Below are 20,420 nucleotides of genomic sequence, written 5' to 3' on the forward strand. Positions count from 1 at the left end.
ACAAAACAAAAAACCCAAACAAAAACAACAACATCCAAAAAAAAAGTCTCCAAAAACCCCAAAAAGAAACAAAATAAGAACAACCAGCACATCCTCCCTAGATTCTCCTCCCTGGGTTTGTCAGTTGTCCCACTCAAGATGTGGCAGCAGAACTGGAGGCTGGAGCAGCTCTGCAAAAAAAAGCCTCCAAAAACCCCCAAAAGAAACAAAACAAGAACAACCAGCACATCCTCCCCAGATTCTCCTCCCTGGGTTTGTCAGTTGTCCCACTCTGATGTGGCAGCAGAACTGGAGGCTGGAGCAGCTCTGTGCAAATCCAGCTCTGTGTGAGCTTTGTCCCTGAGTCAGAAAATCCTGGGAAATGGGACCAGGAGAGGGAAGAGCCCTTGAAGGAGCAAAAACCCAAAACCAGGCAAAGCCAAGCACCTGAGCTGCTACAGAACAGGTGATTTTTTAAAATATATTCAGCATTTCATTGCTTCCCCATGAGCAATTAAAGCTTTGCAGAGCCCCAGCCTTGCCAGGAGGGCACATTTAAATAGTTTGTTCAACATCACCCCATAGACCGAGGGGGTTTGGATCATATATTTGGGTTTAAATGGTGTTTCTGGCTCTTTGTGGATGTGTAGCTTGACAGAATTTTCCTCCTGTCATTTGCTGGAGAGAAATATAAATTGAAATTTAGGTTGAGAAATATCAAATGGAAGTTAAGAATATACAGGAGGGAGAAAAATAGAAATTGAAATGTACATTAAAAAAACAGAAATTGAAAGTTTGAGATCCTGGGGCTTCATCCAGCATCCATTCCCAGCTGTCCTCCTGCTCTCCAGTCTGCACATTGATCTTTTCCCTTGAAAATCCTTGTGATTTTTCTGTTGGCTTTAACATCAGGAGAACTTCATGTGCCAGAGGCATTTCCAGGCTCTTGTTGGTGGCCTTTAGAGTCAGGAGCCTTTTGTATGTCCTGCCCCTCACCTTTCTGGGGACCTTGGGAGGTTGGAATTGCTATGAGTCTAAAACATCACATTTAGGCTGGAGAATGGGATTTCCTCCAGCTGTTCTGGTGTTGATGTGCCTTGATCTGGACATACTGGAAGAGTTCCCATCTCCTGGCTGGAGGAGCAGTGGCTGCAGCCCCTGTGTGGGGCTGTGCTGGAGGGGGAGAAGGGAAGGGGCTGATCCAGCTGGGATCTGGGCTGGATCATGCTGCAGGCAGCACCAGTCATGGGGACATGATAAAATGGGCAGGAGAGGAGGCAGCAGTGGCATTCCCAGGGATCCAGGGCTCTGTTCCAAGACTTTCTCCCTGGGGTGAGGCTGCTCCTTGTAGAAACATCCACTTTTATGAGAATCATGCATGCTTCCCTTCCAGGTTTTCATTTTTAAAATTTTCTTCCCATTCCCCTTCCTCTTTAACCTCCATTCTTCTTCCCTTCCCATTTTGCTTCCCTTCTCCTTTCTCCTTTTCCTTCTCTGTTCCCCTCTCTCTTCTCCTTTCCCTTCCTTTCTCCTTTCCCTTCTCCTTTCCCTTCCTTTCTCCTTTCCCTTTTTCTCCCTTTCCCTTTCTCCTTTCCCTTCTCCTTTTTCCTTTCCCTTCTCTGTTCCTCTCTCTCTTCTCCTTTTCCTTCCTTTTTCCTTTCCTCTTTTCTTCCTTTCCCTTTTCTTTTTCCCCTTCCTTTCATTGCTCCCGTCCCCCTTCTTTCCCATTTTCTCCTCTCCCTTCTCCTTTCTCCCTTCCCTTCTCTGCTTCCCTCTCCGTTCCTTCCCTTTTCCTCTCTTCCCCCTTCTCCTTTCCCTTCTCCTTTCCCCTTCCTTTCTCCTTTCCCATTTTCTCTTTCCCCCTTTCTCCTTTCCCCCTTTCTCCTTTCTCCCTTCCCTTCTCTGCTCCCCTCTCCCGTCTCCCTTCCCCTCCTTGCTCCTTTCCTCTCCCTCCCTCCCGGTTCCCGTCCCCGCTCCCTCCCCGCAGATGCTGAACCTGTTCGTGGCTGTGATCATGGACAATTTCGAGTACCTGACCCGGGACTCCTCCATCCTCGGGCCGCACCACCTGGACGAGTTCGTCCGGGTGTGGGCAGAGTACGACCCGGCAGCCTGGTACGTGCTGGGACAGCGGGCTGGGACAGGGGGACAGCGGGATAGGGACAGGGGGACAGCGGGACAGGGACACAGAGAACACAGGGCTGGGATAGGGGGACAGCAGGATAGGGACAGAAGGACAGCAGGACAGGGACACAGAGGACACAGGGCTGGGACAGGGGGACAGCAGGATAGGGACGGGGGACAGCGGGACAGCAGGATAGGGACAGAGGGACAGCAGGACAGGGACAACGGGGACACTGCAGCTGCAATGCCGCTCCTCAGAGCCCGTCCTAACGGGAACAGCTCCAGCCTTTGAGGTGACATCGCTGTTAAATGCTGCAGTTCCCTGAGCGCTGGAGAGGAACAAACCTGGTGTCACTGCAAGGGCGTTTCCTTCACGCACACCCAACCCTGAAAGCAAAGCAGCCAAAAATGAACAGATTAACAGCCTCACTTCCACTGAGCCTGCCTAAATGGCCCTGGAGAAAAGCTATCTAGCACTTCCAAAAGGAGCTTTTGGTTCCTGCATCCCATCCGGAGATGTAAATCCGCAAATCTCTGCCTGTTGGCAGCACTTGAGGGAGTGGGAGAGGTTCACACCTCATTTGTGCAGCGTTATTTTAATTGAGATCCACCTTGGTGGTTTCCCAGAGGCTGTGCAGACACCTCAGGCTGCATCTGAGTCAGGTCCTGCAGGCTCTGCTTCCATCCTCCCACCCGCTCCCAGAGGGGATGAGGTGATGGTCCTCTGCCTTAGGGTGGTTTCTTGAATAAATTGGATTTTTTCAAACAGACTTTCCTCATTAAACACAACATTTTTCTCCTGGAAGCCTCCTTGTAATGACATCAAACTCTGTGTGGGAATTTAAGCCTTTTGAGTAATATTTAGCTTTAGTTGCAGTTGAGGTTATAAGATGTACAAAATGATCAGGATAAAATGAAATGGCCCAAAGTTTGGAAGTGTTTAATTCTTATATTATATTTAATTCTCTGATAAAATATTCCTGCTATATGAGTGGGTGAAAGGAGGGGATGGTTTTCTCACACTGGACAATGAGATGTTTATTTTTGAATTTTATTTCTTCCAAGACACAGAGGATCTGCACACTGGGCTTAGGCAGTGGAGCAGCAGCACAGACCCCAAATTAAGGAATTTCTTGAAATTGAGGGAGTGGCCCTGCCCAGTGACCACTTCTAGAGTAGGACTGATTTAACAAATTGCTTTTCTGTATTGCTGCACCACAGCCCTGGTGATGGGGTTATTCTCATTTCTGGATTCTCTGTCCCAGGTCCAAATAATTCCCTTGATATTCTATTTGGGAATTTGCCTGTTGGGAGACTCCTTGTTAATTTAAAGCTCTGCTAATTTTGGATCCCTTTTTTCCTCCTTGTGAGTTCCTGTGCCATGAATCTCCTCTGGATTTGTGATGCCTCCAGCTCTTCCAATCTTTCCTTTCTTTTTTGTTTCCCTTCAGCAGAGACAGAGGCAGGGAATGTTTGGATAATCAACATCTCAAACTCCCTGCTAGGATGCAATTACACTGCTTTAAAATCTCACTTCACATGATTTAGCCTAACTTTAAATGGAAACTTGTTCCAAAAACCTGCATTTCTGTGAACTGTGGGGGATTTGAACTGCTCCAAGGCACCCCTACTACCAACCTGAATATTTACTCTACACTTACTACCAGCTTGTAATCTCCAGGCAGATTTTCATCCCCACGAGCTTTTTGACACAGCAAATCCTTTGTGGTGATTTAACAGGCATAAATAACTTTTCCCTTTTTCCAATCCAATCCTGTCTCTTCCAACTAGAAAATCTCAATGAGTCTGAAAACTCGGGGTTTCTCCTTAGAACAACAGCCCTGGCTCTACATCCTTGGGAGGAGGAACACACCTGCAAGGGGGAAAATGGGATCAATGTGGATTTTTAATGTTTATATTCAGGAACTTTCCAGCCAGAAGAGGCACCAGCAGTGAGTTTACAGGAAGATTTCTCGCTCTATTAACTCTGAGTCACTCAGGGGCCAAACCTTCCACTCCCAGAGCTGCTAATGCAGAAAATGTCACATACTAGGATGCTAATTCTGTTTTTTTTTGGTTTTGTTTTGGTTTTTTTTTTCCTCTAACCCCGTTCCCTTTTCACTCTGGTGGGAAGTTATTGAGTGTGAATAGTTCCACTGAAATGACATTTTCAGAAGTGGGACTAAAATCTCCAAAAGTTTGAAATCCTTTCACACTTTAAGCCAGAACTGAGCTTTCAATAATTTTGATTTCAGACCTTTCTGATCTTAGAGGTCTTTTTCAATCCACCTGATTTTCTGATTTCATTATTCCATGATTTGAGCAGAATGTGGTCACTCACTGATCACTTCTCCCAAGGTCTCTTCCTTGATTATCCCAAGGAAAAATGGAATTACAGTGTTTATCTGATTTTCTTAGCTTGAGAACCCCAATGAAAGATGCTGCACGACTGTTATATTTTTATTATATAGATAATATTTTAAACACAACTTAATGTGTATTTCACCACAATTTTTGATATCACCTTTGGTTTTATTACAAAATCCAACTCCCTGGAACTGTCCTGGGGAATAACATTGAAATTGAAGTAAAAAAAAGGCAGTTAAGAGCTGTTGTTCCAGCTGTGCCACCTTCCCTAGGGGTGAGTATGGGAAAACTTCTGGATTTAGGGTGACAAAAAACCTTGAGTTATCCCAAAAAAAAAAAAGAGGGACTGAGAGAAATAGGGAGCATAGGGTGGTTTGGTGGGAGTTAATTAAGAAAGGAGGGAAAACAGGATTTAAGGATGACCAGGGAAAGAAAATATAATTGGATATCTAAGAGCATTTATTTGTTCAACATACAGAAAGTGAGTTGTTTATCTGTTTTATTCCTCTCCCAGGGCCCACCCTGTGGAGATGCTGGTGATGTTGCTCTGGCCATCCCATTGCCATCAGCTGTCCCCAGAGCACTCAGGAGGAGCTGCAAATGCTCCCAGGAGAGCTCTGGGCTCTCTGGGATAACGGGGTATTGTGGAAAATCTGATTTAAAGAAAAGGTGGTGGTTGCTCCATGCCTGGCAGTGCCCAAGGCCAGGCTGGAGGGGCTTGGAGCACCATGGGATAGTGGAAGGTGGCCCTGCTATGGCAGGGATGGAATGGGATGGACTTTAAGGTCCTTCCACCCCAAACCATTCTGGAATTCTCTGAACCTGGAAAAAGATCCCTGTTTGTCCTGATTTTGTGCCATGATCTCCCAGTGCAAAGCATCTGTTGGATTTCCAGCCTTCCACAGACTCAGGGAAGTGTTCAGCCATATTTTCCACACTCTGACTTTCCAGAATTGTTCTAAAATTGTAAGGAAACAGTAAACTTGGTGCCTCAGTTAAACCAAATCCTTTTAAGACCAAAATTAGGCCTGGAGCCAAGACTTGCATGGTTCCATTTGCTCTCAAATTCATTGTTTGGACTTGACTGGGGAAGGCTTTGAATAGACCCTAATTCTTCACATCCCAAAAAGAAGCAACATTGAAGGAGTTCTCCCAAAACATTCCAGCCTTCTTTACAGAATGCAACAAAATAAAAACAGGGAGGCTAAATGTCTTGGTTTGAAAAGACAGGTATCTGCTAAGGAAGGCAGGAGCCTCCCTTGAAATGGAAAATGCAAACCCTTTGCTTCTGAATTAACATAATTTTGAAATTAAGGGGCTCTCAGGCAAAGATACTCATTTCCAACCTAAAACACCAAAGCTTCTCCATTTTCTTCAGAGGTAATTTTGAAGTTCGGCTCTTCTCACCTACCAGCTGGTTATACAAAAAGAGATTGAGAAATATAATCCTACTGTTTAATTAGCTGAAATTATTGTTGGGAGTTAATGAGACTGACCATAAAGCTTCCAGGAGGTGTCTGATTTCTCCTTCTGGTATGGAAAGCTGGATTTTTCCCGTGCCTGCATGGCTCTGGAGGTGACACTTTCTGTTCTCCCTGCAAATTCCTCATTGCCCAGGAATGGCCCTGCTGGGGTTACGTAGGAGGTGACAGTGGCAGGGAGAGGTTCTCAAGCTTTTAAAGCAGCCCATTTGAATCCTGGCAATAATCCATTGAAGAGCTGTAATAAAATCTCAGGAATAATCCATTGAAGAGGCTCTTTGTGGCCTGCAGGCTCCAGGTGTTGGGCAGCAAAGTCTGGAGGCTGATGCTCAGGACAGGGAATTAAAACATGAGTGGGAAAGGAAACAAATGTTTGGGAAGCCTTGCACATGGCACTGAAGGTTTCCCAGAGGAAAATCCAAGGATAAAGGTTGGATGAGGAGCTGGAAGTTCTCTCTGTGTGTTAAAGTGACTCCTTCCTTTCCAGACTAACCTTTCTTTTCAGCGTGTTTTGCCCTTCCAACTTGTCCTGTTCGCCTGTGGAGAAGCTGATTCTTCCCTGTTTGCCTGTGGAAAAGCTGATTTTTCCCTGTTTGCCTGTGGAAAAGCTGATTCCTGTTGGATTTTGCTGTGATAACCTCTGGTGTTTCCTTTCCAGTTGCCGCATTCATTATAAGGATATGTACAATTTGTTACGTGTAATTGCTCCACCCCTGGGCTTAGGAAAGAAGTGCCCTCATAGGGTGGCCTACAAGGTTTGGAATTTCAGAGATCCCTCCAGCATCTCTAGTCCTGGTTCTGTTTCTTTTTGTCCCTTCTTCCCTCCCCTGAGTGCAAATGCAACCAGTAGAGAAAAGAAAGTGTAACGTAACCAATCCCTTGCCTGAAAAAAGGAATGATTGACTGACTGCCTCCTTTTTCCTCCATGCATCCCTTCCCTGTCTCCTCCCACACCCTGGCTGGCTGGGGACAGGCAGTTTTATGGGACAGGGAACCCTCCAACTTCCATCCTGCCAGCTCCAGGTGGGAAGTCCTGGGGAAAATTATCCCAGCACTTCAATATATTCCAGAGAGAAATGGCATCCCAAGGTTTCCAGGGAGCAGCAAGTTTGGTTTGGCTTTGTAGCATTGTTGAGCAATCAACTTCCTGAGCTGGGAAACCATTGGATCTGGGCAGAGATGAGGGGTGAGGGATGAGCTTGCCATGGTGCCACAGCCAGAGATGGCCTGGGGGTTAAATGATGTCTCTAAACTGTGGTGGACACCCAGGGAAAGCTCCTGCTCATGGCACAGGGAGAGCTCACTGTGCTTCAGAGCTCAGGCGGGGGATTTGGGACAGATCTTGCTGAGAAGTCAGCACAGGATGGGCATGAGTGGGGACAGTTCCAGGCAGGGAACTTCTTGGAAAACAGAGGATGAAGGAGAAGGCTGGAAGCAGCCAGAGCTTTCTTTTCCTCTCCACTCCAGCCCAGGTGTTTCCCACACCTGATGAGGATTAAGAGCTCAGAAGCTCTACAGAGGAAGAGGAGACCCCACACCCCAGCCCAGGAGCAGGAAGGAACCAGGGGAGGACATTGGCTCCAGTTCCCATTTTGTCTCTCAGCAGCCTCCAAATCAGCTCTGGGCTGGGAAAGCTGGGTGGGATTTTATCTGCAGCAGTTACCAGGGACAGGAATAGATATTTTGGGCTGGGTGAGTTCTCTCCTCCTCCTCCATCAAAGCTTTACATAGGAACTGAGATCTATGTCAGGGCATTGGGCTGGTGGGAAGGTTCCTGCTCAGAAAGGGGGGTTTAAATGGGTGCTTAGGTTTTCTTTGTTGGTATAGAGATGAGGACATTATCCCGCTTTTCCAGGGGTTAGACTTTAATTAATAACATCCCTGGCTCTCCTCAGATGCCAGGCAGCAGAGGTTTGCACATTGTATAAGCAGGCAGCTCCTTGGAAAAACAAAAGGAGATTGTCACAGTTCCGCTCCCAGTTCAGCAGGCACAAAAAGGTGAAGCAGGAATTTTCTGCTGTTTTGCACTCCTTGTTTTCCAGGCAGGATTTATCCACCACCACTACCGAGTGCTGAAGGGAGATGCCCTCAGCAATGGGCTGCTCCGAGGGACTCTTCCCACACCTCTGCAATTCCCAGTTGAGGCTGGCTTGGTGAAAAACAAGCCCCACCAAAAGTGAGGGAGGAGCAGGTTCTCTTCCCACCTCCTGCCAGGGCTGGACTCTGCTTTTTCTGGAGCAGGAATTTGCAGAATCCTGGCCTCAGCTGGGAGTGGGAGCAGTCCCAGTGCATCCCTCAGCAATTCCCCCACGACTGACTTCTCCCTTGTCCCATCACCCAACCCAAAGTGCTGCTTCCTGGCAGGAAAGCTGGGCTGTGTTCCCCAGCCCTGTCCCATAACTCTGCCCCCCAGCTCTCCCTGGCATGGAGACCTGGCTGGTTTGGGGGGTGGTGGGGGAGCCTTCACCCCCCACCCCACCAACAGCCAGCCAAACCCAGCCCTGCCACCCTTCTCCCCCAGGGGACATCAGGCATTCCCCGGGGGCATCAGTAATTCCCCAGGGGACATCAATCATTCCCAGGGCCACCCCTGCAGGAGGAGGAGACGTTGGGCGCCGAAACAGCAACGGAAGCGGAGCCTCCTTTCTCCTGCCCCACCTCTTCAGTTTGGTTTTGTTTCCCCGAGAAATCTGATTAACCAGATCTCTGTTTTCTTGTCTGCTTTCCCTTCTCTCCCTCCCCCTTTTCATTTGCTCCATTGTGTTGCCTTTCCCCCCACCCCTTCCCCGTTTTCCCTCCTCAATCCGATGGGATTTCTGTGTCCTGGTGCTTTTGCCTCCATCCCTGTGGTGCCAGCGGGCGCATCAGTTACACAGACATGTATGAGATGCTGAGACACATGTCCCCACCTCTAGGCCTTGGGAAGAAATGCCCAGCTCGTGTTGCCTATAAGGTAGAAATCCTCCCCAGGAACCCCTGCCCAACCACCAGCTTTCTGTGCCGTGGCTGAAGTGGGGTTTCTGTGGCATTGGTGTTGTTCTTCTGGACTTTTCTGGTGCTTTCTCTGCTTTCCAAGCAAGATTTTGGATCCTCTGATTTTTTTCTTCTTAATTTTTATATATTTATATATATAACTTTTTTGGGTAACTCTTTTTCTGGTCTTTGAAACTCTGGCACATCAGTTTGTCTTTCTAAGTATGTCTCTGCTCTCTTTCTATCAGTGTTTCTCTCTCTTTTCTCTCATTCTCCTCCCATTTAGGTTAATTTGGGGAGTGACCGTGCTAATGAGCAAATTACCCCCCATTAGATCCCCATTTTTCTTCCTGGGGCTCTTTGTCTCACTAACCCTTCAGTAGAATGTTGTTTTTTCCTCCTCTTAATTGGATTGGAGTAATTAGAGTAGGCAGTACTGTAGGAGTGAGCAAGCAATTAAACAGAGACAACACCAGAAGGGCTCCTTAACCACCCTCACGGAAGAAATGACTTGAACAGAAAACATTTAGGACAGGGAGATGGAGAAATCACTCCAGCTTATTGCTGATTTGGCAAAACTTTTTAATTGAGCCACCAGAATGAATTCTATCCCAAAGGCAGCTGCCTGGCTGGAAATGCTCAGATGGAAAGAGCAGACCCAGTAAAGGCCAGGCTGCCCTCCCAAAAACTCTCAGGGTGCTTGGAGACTTCCAGGTGATTCCTTGGAAGTTCCACCACTGAACCTCACAGTTCAGAGGGAGAGGTTGCTCAGAACCATTTGTCACTGGTGTGGCTGAGGATCCACCAAACCCAGCAGGATTTTTTGGCTGCTGGTGTCACTCCAGCCACCTCCAAACCCCAAAACTCAGTCTGGTGAATCCACACCACAACAGCCCCTCCTGTACTGAGGGATTTTTCACTGAGACCAAATAAACCCAAGATTGTTGTGAAGAGGCTCAAGCTAGACCCAAACCTGGGGCTGATTTATTCAGGCAGGAAGAAATTCAGATAAATCTTCCTACAAGATCCTTCCTCAGCGTGCCAGGATTTAAAAGGAAAATGAAACATAACCTTAAATCTCTCCAGTTAGGTGGCTTTGCTGTATTTGATTTGTTTCTGGCCACCATAACTGAGCTTGAGGAACCCAGCTAGATCAAAATTCCAGGTCTCAGCTATTTTAGACACCAGTTATCCACAGAAATCCCAGGATTTGCCACCTGTGAGTTTCCATTTATTTAGGAGAGCTGTGTCCTGCTGAAAGGAGGTGTTTGCATGCAGGTGGGCAACCAGATCTGCTCTGGGGCTGTACCAGAAGGATAAAACTCTTTTTCTTTTTTTTTTCCTTCCCTAAATCTTGTAGAATTCAAAAAGGAAGAAAACAAAAGAGGATAAAGAGATCATGTGTTAAAACAGGCATTTAAAATAAAATTTTGGGCTGGTTTTCATAGAAGACTTTGTGCCCAGAGGCATTTCTTCAGCCTGAGAATTTCCTGATATCTCCTTTAATTTGTCTGTCCCTACAGAACAAACCCACAGAACCAGGGTACATAGGAATGGCTTCTTTTTATAACCCAGACTCCTGATTTTTTAAAGACATCGTTAATTTTTCCCCATCTCAGAAGAAGCCTCTGGATTGTGTCTGTGTGTCACAAGCACAGGCAGAGATGGGTTCAGTCTGGGTGAACATCAGATTTCTCTGAGTTTGGGGATGATCACATTCATTTCCCCCTGAACTACAAAATACAGATTTAAGACAAGATAAGAATTTCCCCCATGGATTAAAGCTGCACTTTGTGCAGATCTCTCACCCAGTTGTTGCTGATAGAATTAACCCCTCATGAGTTAGGCCTGGTTTTTACTCCTTCCCTCCTGCACCTCTCCATGCAGCACATCCATGGGCTGGTGCTGGGCACCTTCCCCCATGACTGTGGTGGGATGGGGCACCCCTGCTCCTGCCAGGTGTCCCCCGTGGTGTCACTCATGTGACATCCACTCCCAAGGGGATGAGAGACTCAGGAGGACACTGAAATCCCCCTGGGCACTGACCCCTCCCCAGAGCCTGGAAAGGGACATCAGCCCCCTGCTCCTGCAGGTGTAGCTCAGTCAGTGCCAACAGCAGCCAGGGCTTTGTCTCTGCCTTATTTTCACCCTCTCCCTCTGGTTTTTAAAACCCCTGACTGTTCTGTTCAGCAAATGCTCTTTTGCCCCACATACCCCCCTTTTTCTTTCCATGTCTACTTACCCCAGTCCTTGTCAGAGGTTTTTTGTGTTTCCCCCACGTCTTTGTTGCCTTCTCAGTACGTCCACACTGGTTTTTGTTTGGATTTCCCCCTCTTTGCAGCCTCCTTGGCTGCTGTCCTTCCTTTCTGCTGTTTTCTGGTTCCCCTTTCTCAACTGTTCTCCGTGGTCAGCCTGACCAGCCTCTGCAGTTCGTGTGTGTGGCTGTGCCGCTTGCCCGAGGTGCATGGGATCCTCGGGCACCAGGGAGCTCTGTCCTGCACTGGGCTGGGGGAGGAGGCTGGAAAACACAAATTCCTCTGGTCACTTCTGGGCCACCCACAGTGAGAAGGGCATTGAGGGGCTGGAGCGTGTCCAGGAAAGGGAACGGAGCTGGGGAAGGGGCTGGAGCCCCAGGAGAGGCTGAGGGAGCTGGGAAGGGGCTGAGCCTGGAGAAAAGGAGGCTCAGGGGGACCCTTGTGGCTCTGCACAGCTCCTGACAGGAGGGGACAGCCGGGGGGTCAGGCTGTGCTGCCAGGGAACAGGGACAGGAGCAGAGGGAACGGCTCAGGCTGGGCCAGAATGGACAGCAGGAAGAATTTCTTCACAAAGAAAAGTTTTCACAAAGAGTTTTCAAGCCCTGGAAGAGGCTGCCCAGGGCAGGGGTGGAATCACCGCTGCTGGAGGGATTTAAAAACCATACAGATGTGGATGTGGCACTTGAGGATATGGGTCAGTGGTGGCTGGATCAGTATTTGGACTCTATGATCTTGGAGGTCTCCATCCTAAATGATTCTGTTATTCCATGAATTTTAATATTTTCTATCCCATCAGATGAAAAGAGGGAAGAAAACATCTTTGACTTTGCTGTCTTGATTCCACAAATTTTAATCTTTTCTATCCCATCAGATGAAAAGAGGGAAGAAAACCACTTTGACTTTGCTGTCTTAAATTTGCTCACTGTCCCTGCCCATGGCAGAAGGTGGAACTGGACAAGCTCTGAGGTCCCTTCCAACCCAAACCATCTTGGGATGCTGTGATTCCTGGGATATCCGAGAGGGATGAAGGCCATGGACAACCTCTCCAAAGCCAGCAGAATTAAACCAGAGTATAATCATTCCAACTAGGTCGGGGTGAATTATTCATAGCACAGAATTTATTCACCAAACTCGACCTCATTTCCCACAGCAGCACTCCACTGTCCCAAATTTATTCCTGTCTGGGGATCATTCCCAGAGCAGTTCCTGTCCCAGAGGCTGATGGGGTGCTCTTAATAATTCAAATATGTCGGGGTGCCAGTAGTTTTCCAGGCACTGTGTGCTCCTCTTCCTGCTGCCTCTGGGTAAATGTGCCAGGGAAGGGGATTTAGGGTGTAGTAGCTTTTTTCTGGGTCAGGCTGGAATCCAGCACGACACCTTTGATCCCAGGATTAATTTCCCCCCTATTCCTCCAACCCTTCCCCTGCCTTTTGGGCCACAGTCCAAGCAGTTCCTGAGCAAATCGGAGAGGGAATTTATTCCTGTCACAGAGATTTGGCTGCTCGTTAGCGCTGCCTTTGTTAATTGCCAATTAAACAGCGCCGGGGCCGCCTCCTGACCGCGCCCGGACCCGGCGCAGCGAGCGCTGCCTCCCGACCCCGCCTCTCATCAGCCGCTCGTTATCAGCGCCGCGTTAATTAGCAGACTCCGGAGACTGCGGCGCGGCTCCTGCCTCTGGGGCCCGCTCCTGCAGAAGCATTAACGAGCTCCAAATCCGCCTAATTAAAACCGGGGGCTGCGGGAGGGATCCCCAAAGCGGAGCGGGGACTCCGGCTGCGCCTCCTGCCCCGCCCCGGGAGAGGGGCTGGGAGCTCCTTTCCTGGCAGGTCAGGGCTCCTGGGAAGCATTTCCACCTTGTTTTTCCTGTTCCTCATCATTAATTCACCCGGGCGCCCCTGGATCATGCCCGGATTTCAGAATCCTGGGATGGTTTGGGTTGGAAGGGACCTCAAAGCTCATCCTCCCTCTGCCATGGGCAGGGACAGTGAGCAAATCCTAAAACAGCAAAGTCAAAGAGGTTTTCTTCCCCCTTTTCATCTGATGGGATAGGAAAGACTAAAATTCATGGAATCACAGAATCATTTAGGATGGAGAAGACCTCCAAGATCATCAAGTCCAAGCACCGATCCACTCCCTGGGTTGTGGCTGGAAATTCCCAAGTGATGCACGTTCTTCATCAGTGCAGGGAAGGAGTAGCAGGCTCCTAAAATTCCCTTCTGGGCTCCAGAAAGATGGGAAATTATCCAAATTAGAGTTGGGATTTTTTTCTCTTTGTTTTGGTTCAGTTATTTTTGTTGTTGTTGGGATTTTTTTGGTTCATTGTTGGTTTTATTTTGGTTTTCCCCTTTTTCTTCCCCCCCTTTTCCTTCTTTTTTTCGCCTTTTCCTTTTTTTTTCTTAATTCCCTTTCCCTCTCCTCTTTCCCTTTCCCTCTCAAATTTTTTCATCCTGTTTCAAACCATGAGCTACAGCTCTGACACAGCCTTGAAGCACAACTTCAGGCAGAAGAAACAGAAAAAAATGGGGGAAGATAATTGTTTTTTAATTGAGTACACTCTAAGCAACTGGTTCAATTTTTTTTAACCCATGTTCTTGTTCGTAAGTCTTTGCAAGAACTTTAGATTTTTCTCTTCTGTTCTTTTCTCATCCTGGTGCAGGATGAAAATTAAAAATTCAATTTTCAATTGAAAGCTCAATCAATCAAATTCAATTGATTGAATTTTTCAAGGAAAAATTTGGGTCAAGCAGAATATTTTGAGTTTGAAAAATATTGCCAATTTCAATTGGATTCCTTTTAAATGGATCCTCTAGAAATGGAGAGGAATTAAATTCAGATAAAATTAGAAACTAGCCTGGAAACGCTTGAAATTTCACGCTCTGCACAATGAGATATTTTTATTTATAAAGTTATTTTGTAATATTGAAAGGAAAAAAGTTAATATAACTTCTGTTTGCAGTTTCGGCCTTTTGGCTGCATTTCTGGCATTGGGAAAACACGCCAGACAATGTTCAAAGATCAAATCCCTCCTGGCTGTGCCAGTGTCTGGCTGATTCCTGGCTCCTCTGGGTGCCCATGGAGATTTGGGACATGGATGTGGGATGTTGGGTGAGCAATGTCTCCCCAGCCATGGTGGCAAAGCTATTTTGGATCCAAGACAAATAAATTATTTTCTTCCAGCTGCTCCACCCTCAGCAGGAGCTCTCCAGACATGCCAGATATTCATTTTGAAAACAGATTTTCTCAAGCCAGGGCCTTCCAAGACAGGAATTTTCCCTGCTTTTGGGAGGATCTCGGGTGGCTTTAGCTGAGGCCTGTTGGCTTTGGCTGCTGCAGATTCTGAGGCATTTCTCTCTTATTTAATGGCCTTTTCTTGGCCAAGAAATGGGCAGCTGGAAGGTACAACCTGCAGCTCACCTTGGCAGGGCAAGAGCTCCTCAAGTGCTGTCCAAAGGGATGTGAATCCCAGTTTGCCACCCCGAGGGGACACAGGGACTCTTCCCATCCCAGCTTCCCTCTCCTGAGCACCTCAACCCCTTTCTGCTCCCTGCTGGCTTCTCAGATTGGGAATTCCAATGGCCTGGAGGTGTCTGAGTTTCCTGTTGGACCACTTTGGATACTGGGATGGAGAAAATGGCAGTGCAGAGGGAAATGCAGGGAGCAGGGCAAGGAGGTGGGGTAGGGAGAGCCTCTTCCAGGTGCTTGTTTGCAGCAAAATGTGAGTTTTGCTCAGCCAGACTTCCAAAAGTGGGAATCCCCTTGGAAAATCTTCCCCTAAATCCTCTGTCCCTGGTAAAATTGAGGAGGAAAGCACTGCTCAGTACAGCTGTGGGTGGCCTGTGTTGTGCACCTGTATCCTTTGGGAACTCACCTGGAAAGTCAGCTGGGGAGACCTGAGGTGTGCCAGTCCCCAAAGTGGTTTTTGGTGGTGGTTTTTGTGAGGATAGAGCTCTCCTGTGGGGAATTGCTCCTCATTTGCCTGTTCTTCACTTGCATGCATCTTCTTTCTCTCTGCATCCCTTCCCTCTCTCCCACTCCAGTGGGATTCTGGGACTGTGATTGTTAACTGTGGGCTCTCATTGATGTGGTTTTTTTGTAGCTTTTTGTGTGCTGAGGGCAGAATTGGAATTAAATCCTGTTTCATTTGACATGAGTGAACAGAAAAAACCCTGTGGTGTTGCCAGCACTTGGTACTGTCCCTGACTGAAAGGCTGGCCTTTGATTTCCCTGTCTCTGAGGCTGGGCAGAACAGAATAACCTCTGGGCATGCTGTGAGGGAGAGCACAACGATTTGTCCCTGACTTTAGGTGACAGGGACATTGTTACAGTGATCTCTTGTCCCTGCAGGATGCAGTGAGAGATGAAAATGTGTAAATAGGTGAACAAGGAGATTTCGGCTCCTCTGAGCAGATTTTACACTGGACCAGCACTTTGTGCCCTTTGCCTGCTCATGCCAACACCAACAAATGTCCCCCTGGAATTGTCTCCAGAAGGTGCCAGGGTTGGGGTCTGCCCTCCCTGGGGGCATGGAAGTGTCCAGGGCCAGGTTGGACAGAGCTTGGAGCGACCTGGGACAGGGCAAGGTCCCTGCCCAAGGCAGGGGGTGGGATGAGATGATCTTTAGGGTCTTTTCCAACTCCAACCAGTCTGGGATTCTAGGGCACCTCAGTCCATACATTTGGGAAGCTGGAAGTGGAAGATTCTCTAAGCAGGAAGGTTTTTTCCCAGAGATGGAAAACCTGGCCAAGTCTTCATGCCCCAGCCTGGGCTTGGTTTGGGGAAAACACAGGAGCAGCAATTGGGGCTCCCACTGAGCCCTGAGGCTCCAGCAGGTCCCTGCTCTCACCTGCAGCACATTCCCTTCTCCAGCAGGAAAATTCCCATCGGCAGAGGAGTTTCTGCTGCAGATTTTGCCCAGGACAGCAAAGAGGCTGCAGCAAAATTTGCATCTCTGAAAACAGCGCCAGGCTTGTGCCCACTGCTGCAGTGCCCAGAGCCATGGGGTGGGTGCAGCTGGCATCTCTACCAGCCTTTAGGGGCTGTTAGACAAAGAGGAGGTTTCTGGGCAGACAGAGGGATGTAAACAACAGCCCAAGCAGCTTTCAGGTGGGGTGAAATTCTCTCCTCAGCAAAGGCCCAGGCCAAGCTACTCTGGGTTTTTGAGGCTGTGCTCAGGCAGATCAATGCCCAAGGACTTCCTTGGGCTGCAAATCCCTCTGGAGAACAGAAACTCCAAAGTTTGTCTGATACAGGTCCAGACAGGGATGTTTTCAAGCAGCTCCTGAGAGCTCATCAGGCTGCTGAAGGAGGAGAATTCCATCCTTTAAATGTGTGCTGAGGTTATTAACAAGGCTTGGAGCTTGAAGTGTTCTGCTGCCAGCAGGTCAAAGCTTTCCAAAGCAATTTCAGGTTCTTTCTGCTCAGGAGAATGACGGGTTTGCCCTGCCAGGCTGGTGATGGGGAAGGAGTCGCTCCCAGCTCTGAAGATCTTGGAAAGTACACATCCTGAGGGATGGCTCCATGTTTGGATTGGAAGAACAGGGTGGAAATTATAGTCCTGCCCATGTTAATCCAGCCTCTCCTCTCTGGGAAGGTGTGGATGGACTGTGACTGGAAGGGAAGGAGATAGGAGCCAGAATCCAGGTGTCCCCAGCAGGAATGGCATTGTCACCTTTACCTGTCACCAACCATTCCACAGCCTGAGCCACATTCCAGGGCTCAGGAGCTGTTCTCAATTGTGCTTCAGGCTGGGACTGAAATCCACCATCCCAGTCCCCTCCAGGGACAGCACAGCTCCTGCACAAAGCCCCCACAGTGTCACTGTCACTGGAAGTGCCTTCCTCACATCCTGCTCCCAGCAAGGCCTCCTGGGCAGCTGGAAGAGCACGGCCATGCTCAGGATGGAGCTGCAGCCTTGGGTGGCAGATGCCAACCTTCCATCATCCTACTTCAGTCAGTGGTGCCAGGCCCCATTTTGTCCTGTTTTAGGATTTAGGTGAAGGATTTAGTGAGGCCAGCTGGTGTAGGAAGGGGTGGAGGAGGTGGATTTATGGTTTTTATCTGCTCTGCACACTGCCTTGGTAGGTGGGACAGGTGCAAGCCACATGTCTGCTGTTGGTTCTTCTGCTTCTTTGGTGCCAGGGTCAGGATTAAATCACAAGATGATATTTCTTGTTCTGGATGGTGCAGACACCACTGGAGACAGTCAGGAAATGGGATGGGAGCCTCCCAAAGGCTTCTTTTGGGGAGAGCTCTGTAGGATTGCAATGCAATGCTGGCAAATCACTCATTGAACCACGGAAGTTCTACCCCAAACCTGCTCCTGGACAGGAGCTGCCATCCATGCGCAGAGGAATTTCAACTCAGCACACAAAAAGTTCCTTCCTGTTTCTATTTTGGGTATTTTGGGCTTTCAGAGAGGGGCAGGTGAGGGTGGGGGGAAGACTCTGGCCCCTCTCACAGCCAGCTCTGTCTGTTCCTAGCGCCTGGTGAGGATGAACATGCCCATCTCCCCCGAGGATTTAACTGTGCACTTCACCTCCACGCTGATGGCCCTGATCCGCACGGCCCTGGAGATCAAACTGGCCTCAGGTGAGAGGGAGGGGATGGGTGGGTCACCTGGAAATCAAACTGGCCTCAGGTGAGAGGGAGGGGATGGCTGGGTCACCTGGAAATCAAACTGGCCTCAGGTGAGAGGGAGGGGATGGCTGGATCAGCTGGAGATCCAGCTGGCCTCAGGTGAGAGGGAGGGGGAGGCTGAGGGGTGGCTGGGTCACCTGGAGGATGCAGCAAAGACACCAAGGGCAGCTCAGCTCCTTGGAATCCTCTGTGACCATGGCACACAGGGATTAGGGAAGCTGAAGCTCCTCTAGGTGTGGATTTCATTATGCTGCAGGTTTCCTGTGCATGGAAAAAATCCCAAAACAGCACCAAGAAGAGACCAGTGCCCTGCTTGGCCTCTTCCAGAGCTTTTCCCCAGCTTTGTCAGCCTCCAGCCTGTGCCTTTTAGGATGGGAGAGCATTTTTCTGCCATCTGAGCTCCAGAAAACCAGGAGAAAATCGGAGTTTTCTGAGAGCACATAGGCTCACAGCCCAGCTCCTGACCACAAGATGGGCTTGGTTGGTCACGGCAAGGTGCCAGGAACAGCAAGGGCACAGATTTATCCCTGTCTGGGCCATTCACTGAAGAGTTTGACTTCATCCTTGTGGGTCCCATCCACAAGCCCAGAGTATTCAGTGAAATCTGTGGGCTTGGTGTCCTCCCAAAACCATGGAAATTCTGCCCCAGGTGGGAATCCTATCGTGTCATGCCAACACCTGAGGACAGGGGTATAGTAAATCAAGGCAACCCCAATGTCTGGGGAGAAAATGAGGAGGACTCCATTAATATCAGAAGGCTAATTAATTATTATACTATATTATTTTATATTACACTACATCTGAATTTATATTACACTGCAAACTGAATCTGCACAAGTACTCCACTGCACTCACCTGCACAGAATTTTGTGACTGTCAGCTGGCAGTCCTGACACACACACATGGATTCAATTGGTCAGTGAATCAAAACACATCAGAATCCAATCAAGTTAATTCCTTCAGGTAAATAATCTTCCTCGATGCATTCGACTTGTTCCAAAATACAGGAGCAGTAAATGAGATAAGAATTGTTTTTTCTTTCTCTGAGGTTCAGAGAATGTGAATCCCAGAAAATATCCTTAGGAAGCTGTGCCTTGCTTTACTCTGTGAAGAGAAATGCGGCCACCAAGGGGAGCTTGGGGTCCAGAGGGGTCCTGAGCATCCCTGTGCCTTTGGGGTGGCAGTGAAATGTGGGAATCTTTGTCCATTCCAGCTGAGAACGCTGGGAGGGGAAGCCCAGGACGTGTTCTTGCCCTCAATCAGAAATGAGCTTGCACACCAGCTCAGAGCTCTTCCAGCCCTTCCTCCCCAGTCACTCCATGCTGGCAGCAAGGCAGGAACTGCAAGTGCCCTGAAGCACATTCCACCTTGAGATAAAATGTAATTATTGAAGTGGTTAATCAGGCGTTTACTCAGCTCCCAATTAAACTTTGCAGTGTAACAAAATGCATCGGCCTTTTCTCTGGGTCATTACCCCATCTCATCAGCCTGCCTGGGGTCACAGTCAAGGCATGCCTGGCCCAAGCACTCTTACACCTAATTTAAAAGTTAACAGGAGGGAACCACACCCCCAGGAGCAAGGCAGGGTTAGGCTGCTGTGCTTTCCTAAGCAGTTTTAGGCCAGTGCAAACCTCTGGGTTAATCTCCTCCCTCCTGTGATGCTTTGGGGAGGCATTGCTGGAAGAGGACAAAATTTTGAGGTGCCTGGGGCTCCCCAAAGGAGTGGGATCAAGACAAGGATCAGACACTCGTTTCTACAGATGCTTTTAGGACTTCCTGTGACTTTAAGAGCCAGCACCTTATTTCAGGAATAACTCCTAGATAAGGATGCTGATAGTTTGTTTAATTTTCAGTCTCTGGTTACCTGTCAGCCTTTTTCAACTGGAAAAGCTCCCCCCACCCTTTTGAAAACTGGAAGGGAGCCAAAGAGGAGAACTCAGCTGATACCCAGGATTATTTCTGTGGTTTAGCTCTGCTCTGGGGTGTGAGGTTCTGACCTGTTTTGTTGTTATGAGCTCCTTTTGAATAGGTTTCATGTGCTACATTTAATTGAGCCTGTAGTGGGCTTAACAGGCCAGTAATAAACCTCCCTAATGAGTTCCCGTGTGGGAGTTCAAACCGCGGTGTAACAGAGTACCCAGAGCCTCCTGCCTTACTCTGCTCTTAGAAAAATAATCTCTGTCATTCAGATGAGCCTTAATTGCCTGCTGTGTGTGGAATTCAGCTGGGAGCTGGCCTGGGGCTCACCCAGCCTTTAATCACTTGCCACGAGTGCATTTAGGCCCGGCTTTGGCCCGTGGAGCAGAGCTGCTGGGCTTGGCGCTGCTCTGCCTTGGGGTAGAAGTCTGAATTATGTCATTGCCAGGGGCTTTGGGGAGAGCTGGTTGCAGAGGGTTTGTAATCCATCAGGACACTGCTCAGTGCAGGGTGAACCTGACCATGGCAGAGGGTTGGGTTTAGAGGATCTTTAAGGTCTTTTCCAACCCAAACAAATCTGTGGTTATGGGATTTTGTGATTCATGTCCAGGTCCTTTGCATCCTTCCTGGGAGATGCTGCTGCCTCCACAGGCACTCCCCAAAGGAAGAGGCACCTGCAGTTACATGG

General features: G+C 48.6%; 1 protein-coding gene across 9 annotated transcripts in view; it reads left to right on the forward strand.

The window, feature by feature from the left end:
- Positions 1 to 20,420, forward strand: part of CACNA1B (calcium voltage-gated channel subunit alpha1 B) — a 298,336-nt gene that overhangs the window by 261,845 nt on the left and 16,071 nt on the right. For all 9 annotated transcript variants that reach the window (XM_039720115.1, XM_039720117.1, XM_039720116.1 and 6 more), the window contains 3 exons: positions 1,967 to 2,094; positions 8,808 to 8,904; positions 17,659 to 17,767. In XM_039720115.1, coding sequence (XP_039576049.1) covers positions 1,967 to 2,094; positions 8,808 to 8,904; positions 17,659 to 17,767 — 334 coding nt within the window. The remainder of the gene's footprint in view (positions 1 to 1,966; positions 2,095 to 8,807; positions 8,905 to 17,658; positions 17,768 to 20,420) is intronic.

Source organism: Passer montanus, unplaced genomic scaffold (genome assembly GCF_014805655.1).
Source record: "Passer montanus isolate IOZ18808 unplaced genomic scaffold, ASM1480565v1 scaffold43, whole genome shotgun sequence".
Lineage (NCBI taxonomy): Eukaryota > Metazoa > Chordata > Aves > Passeriformes > Passeridae > Passer > Passer montanus.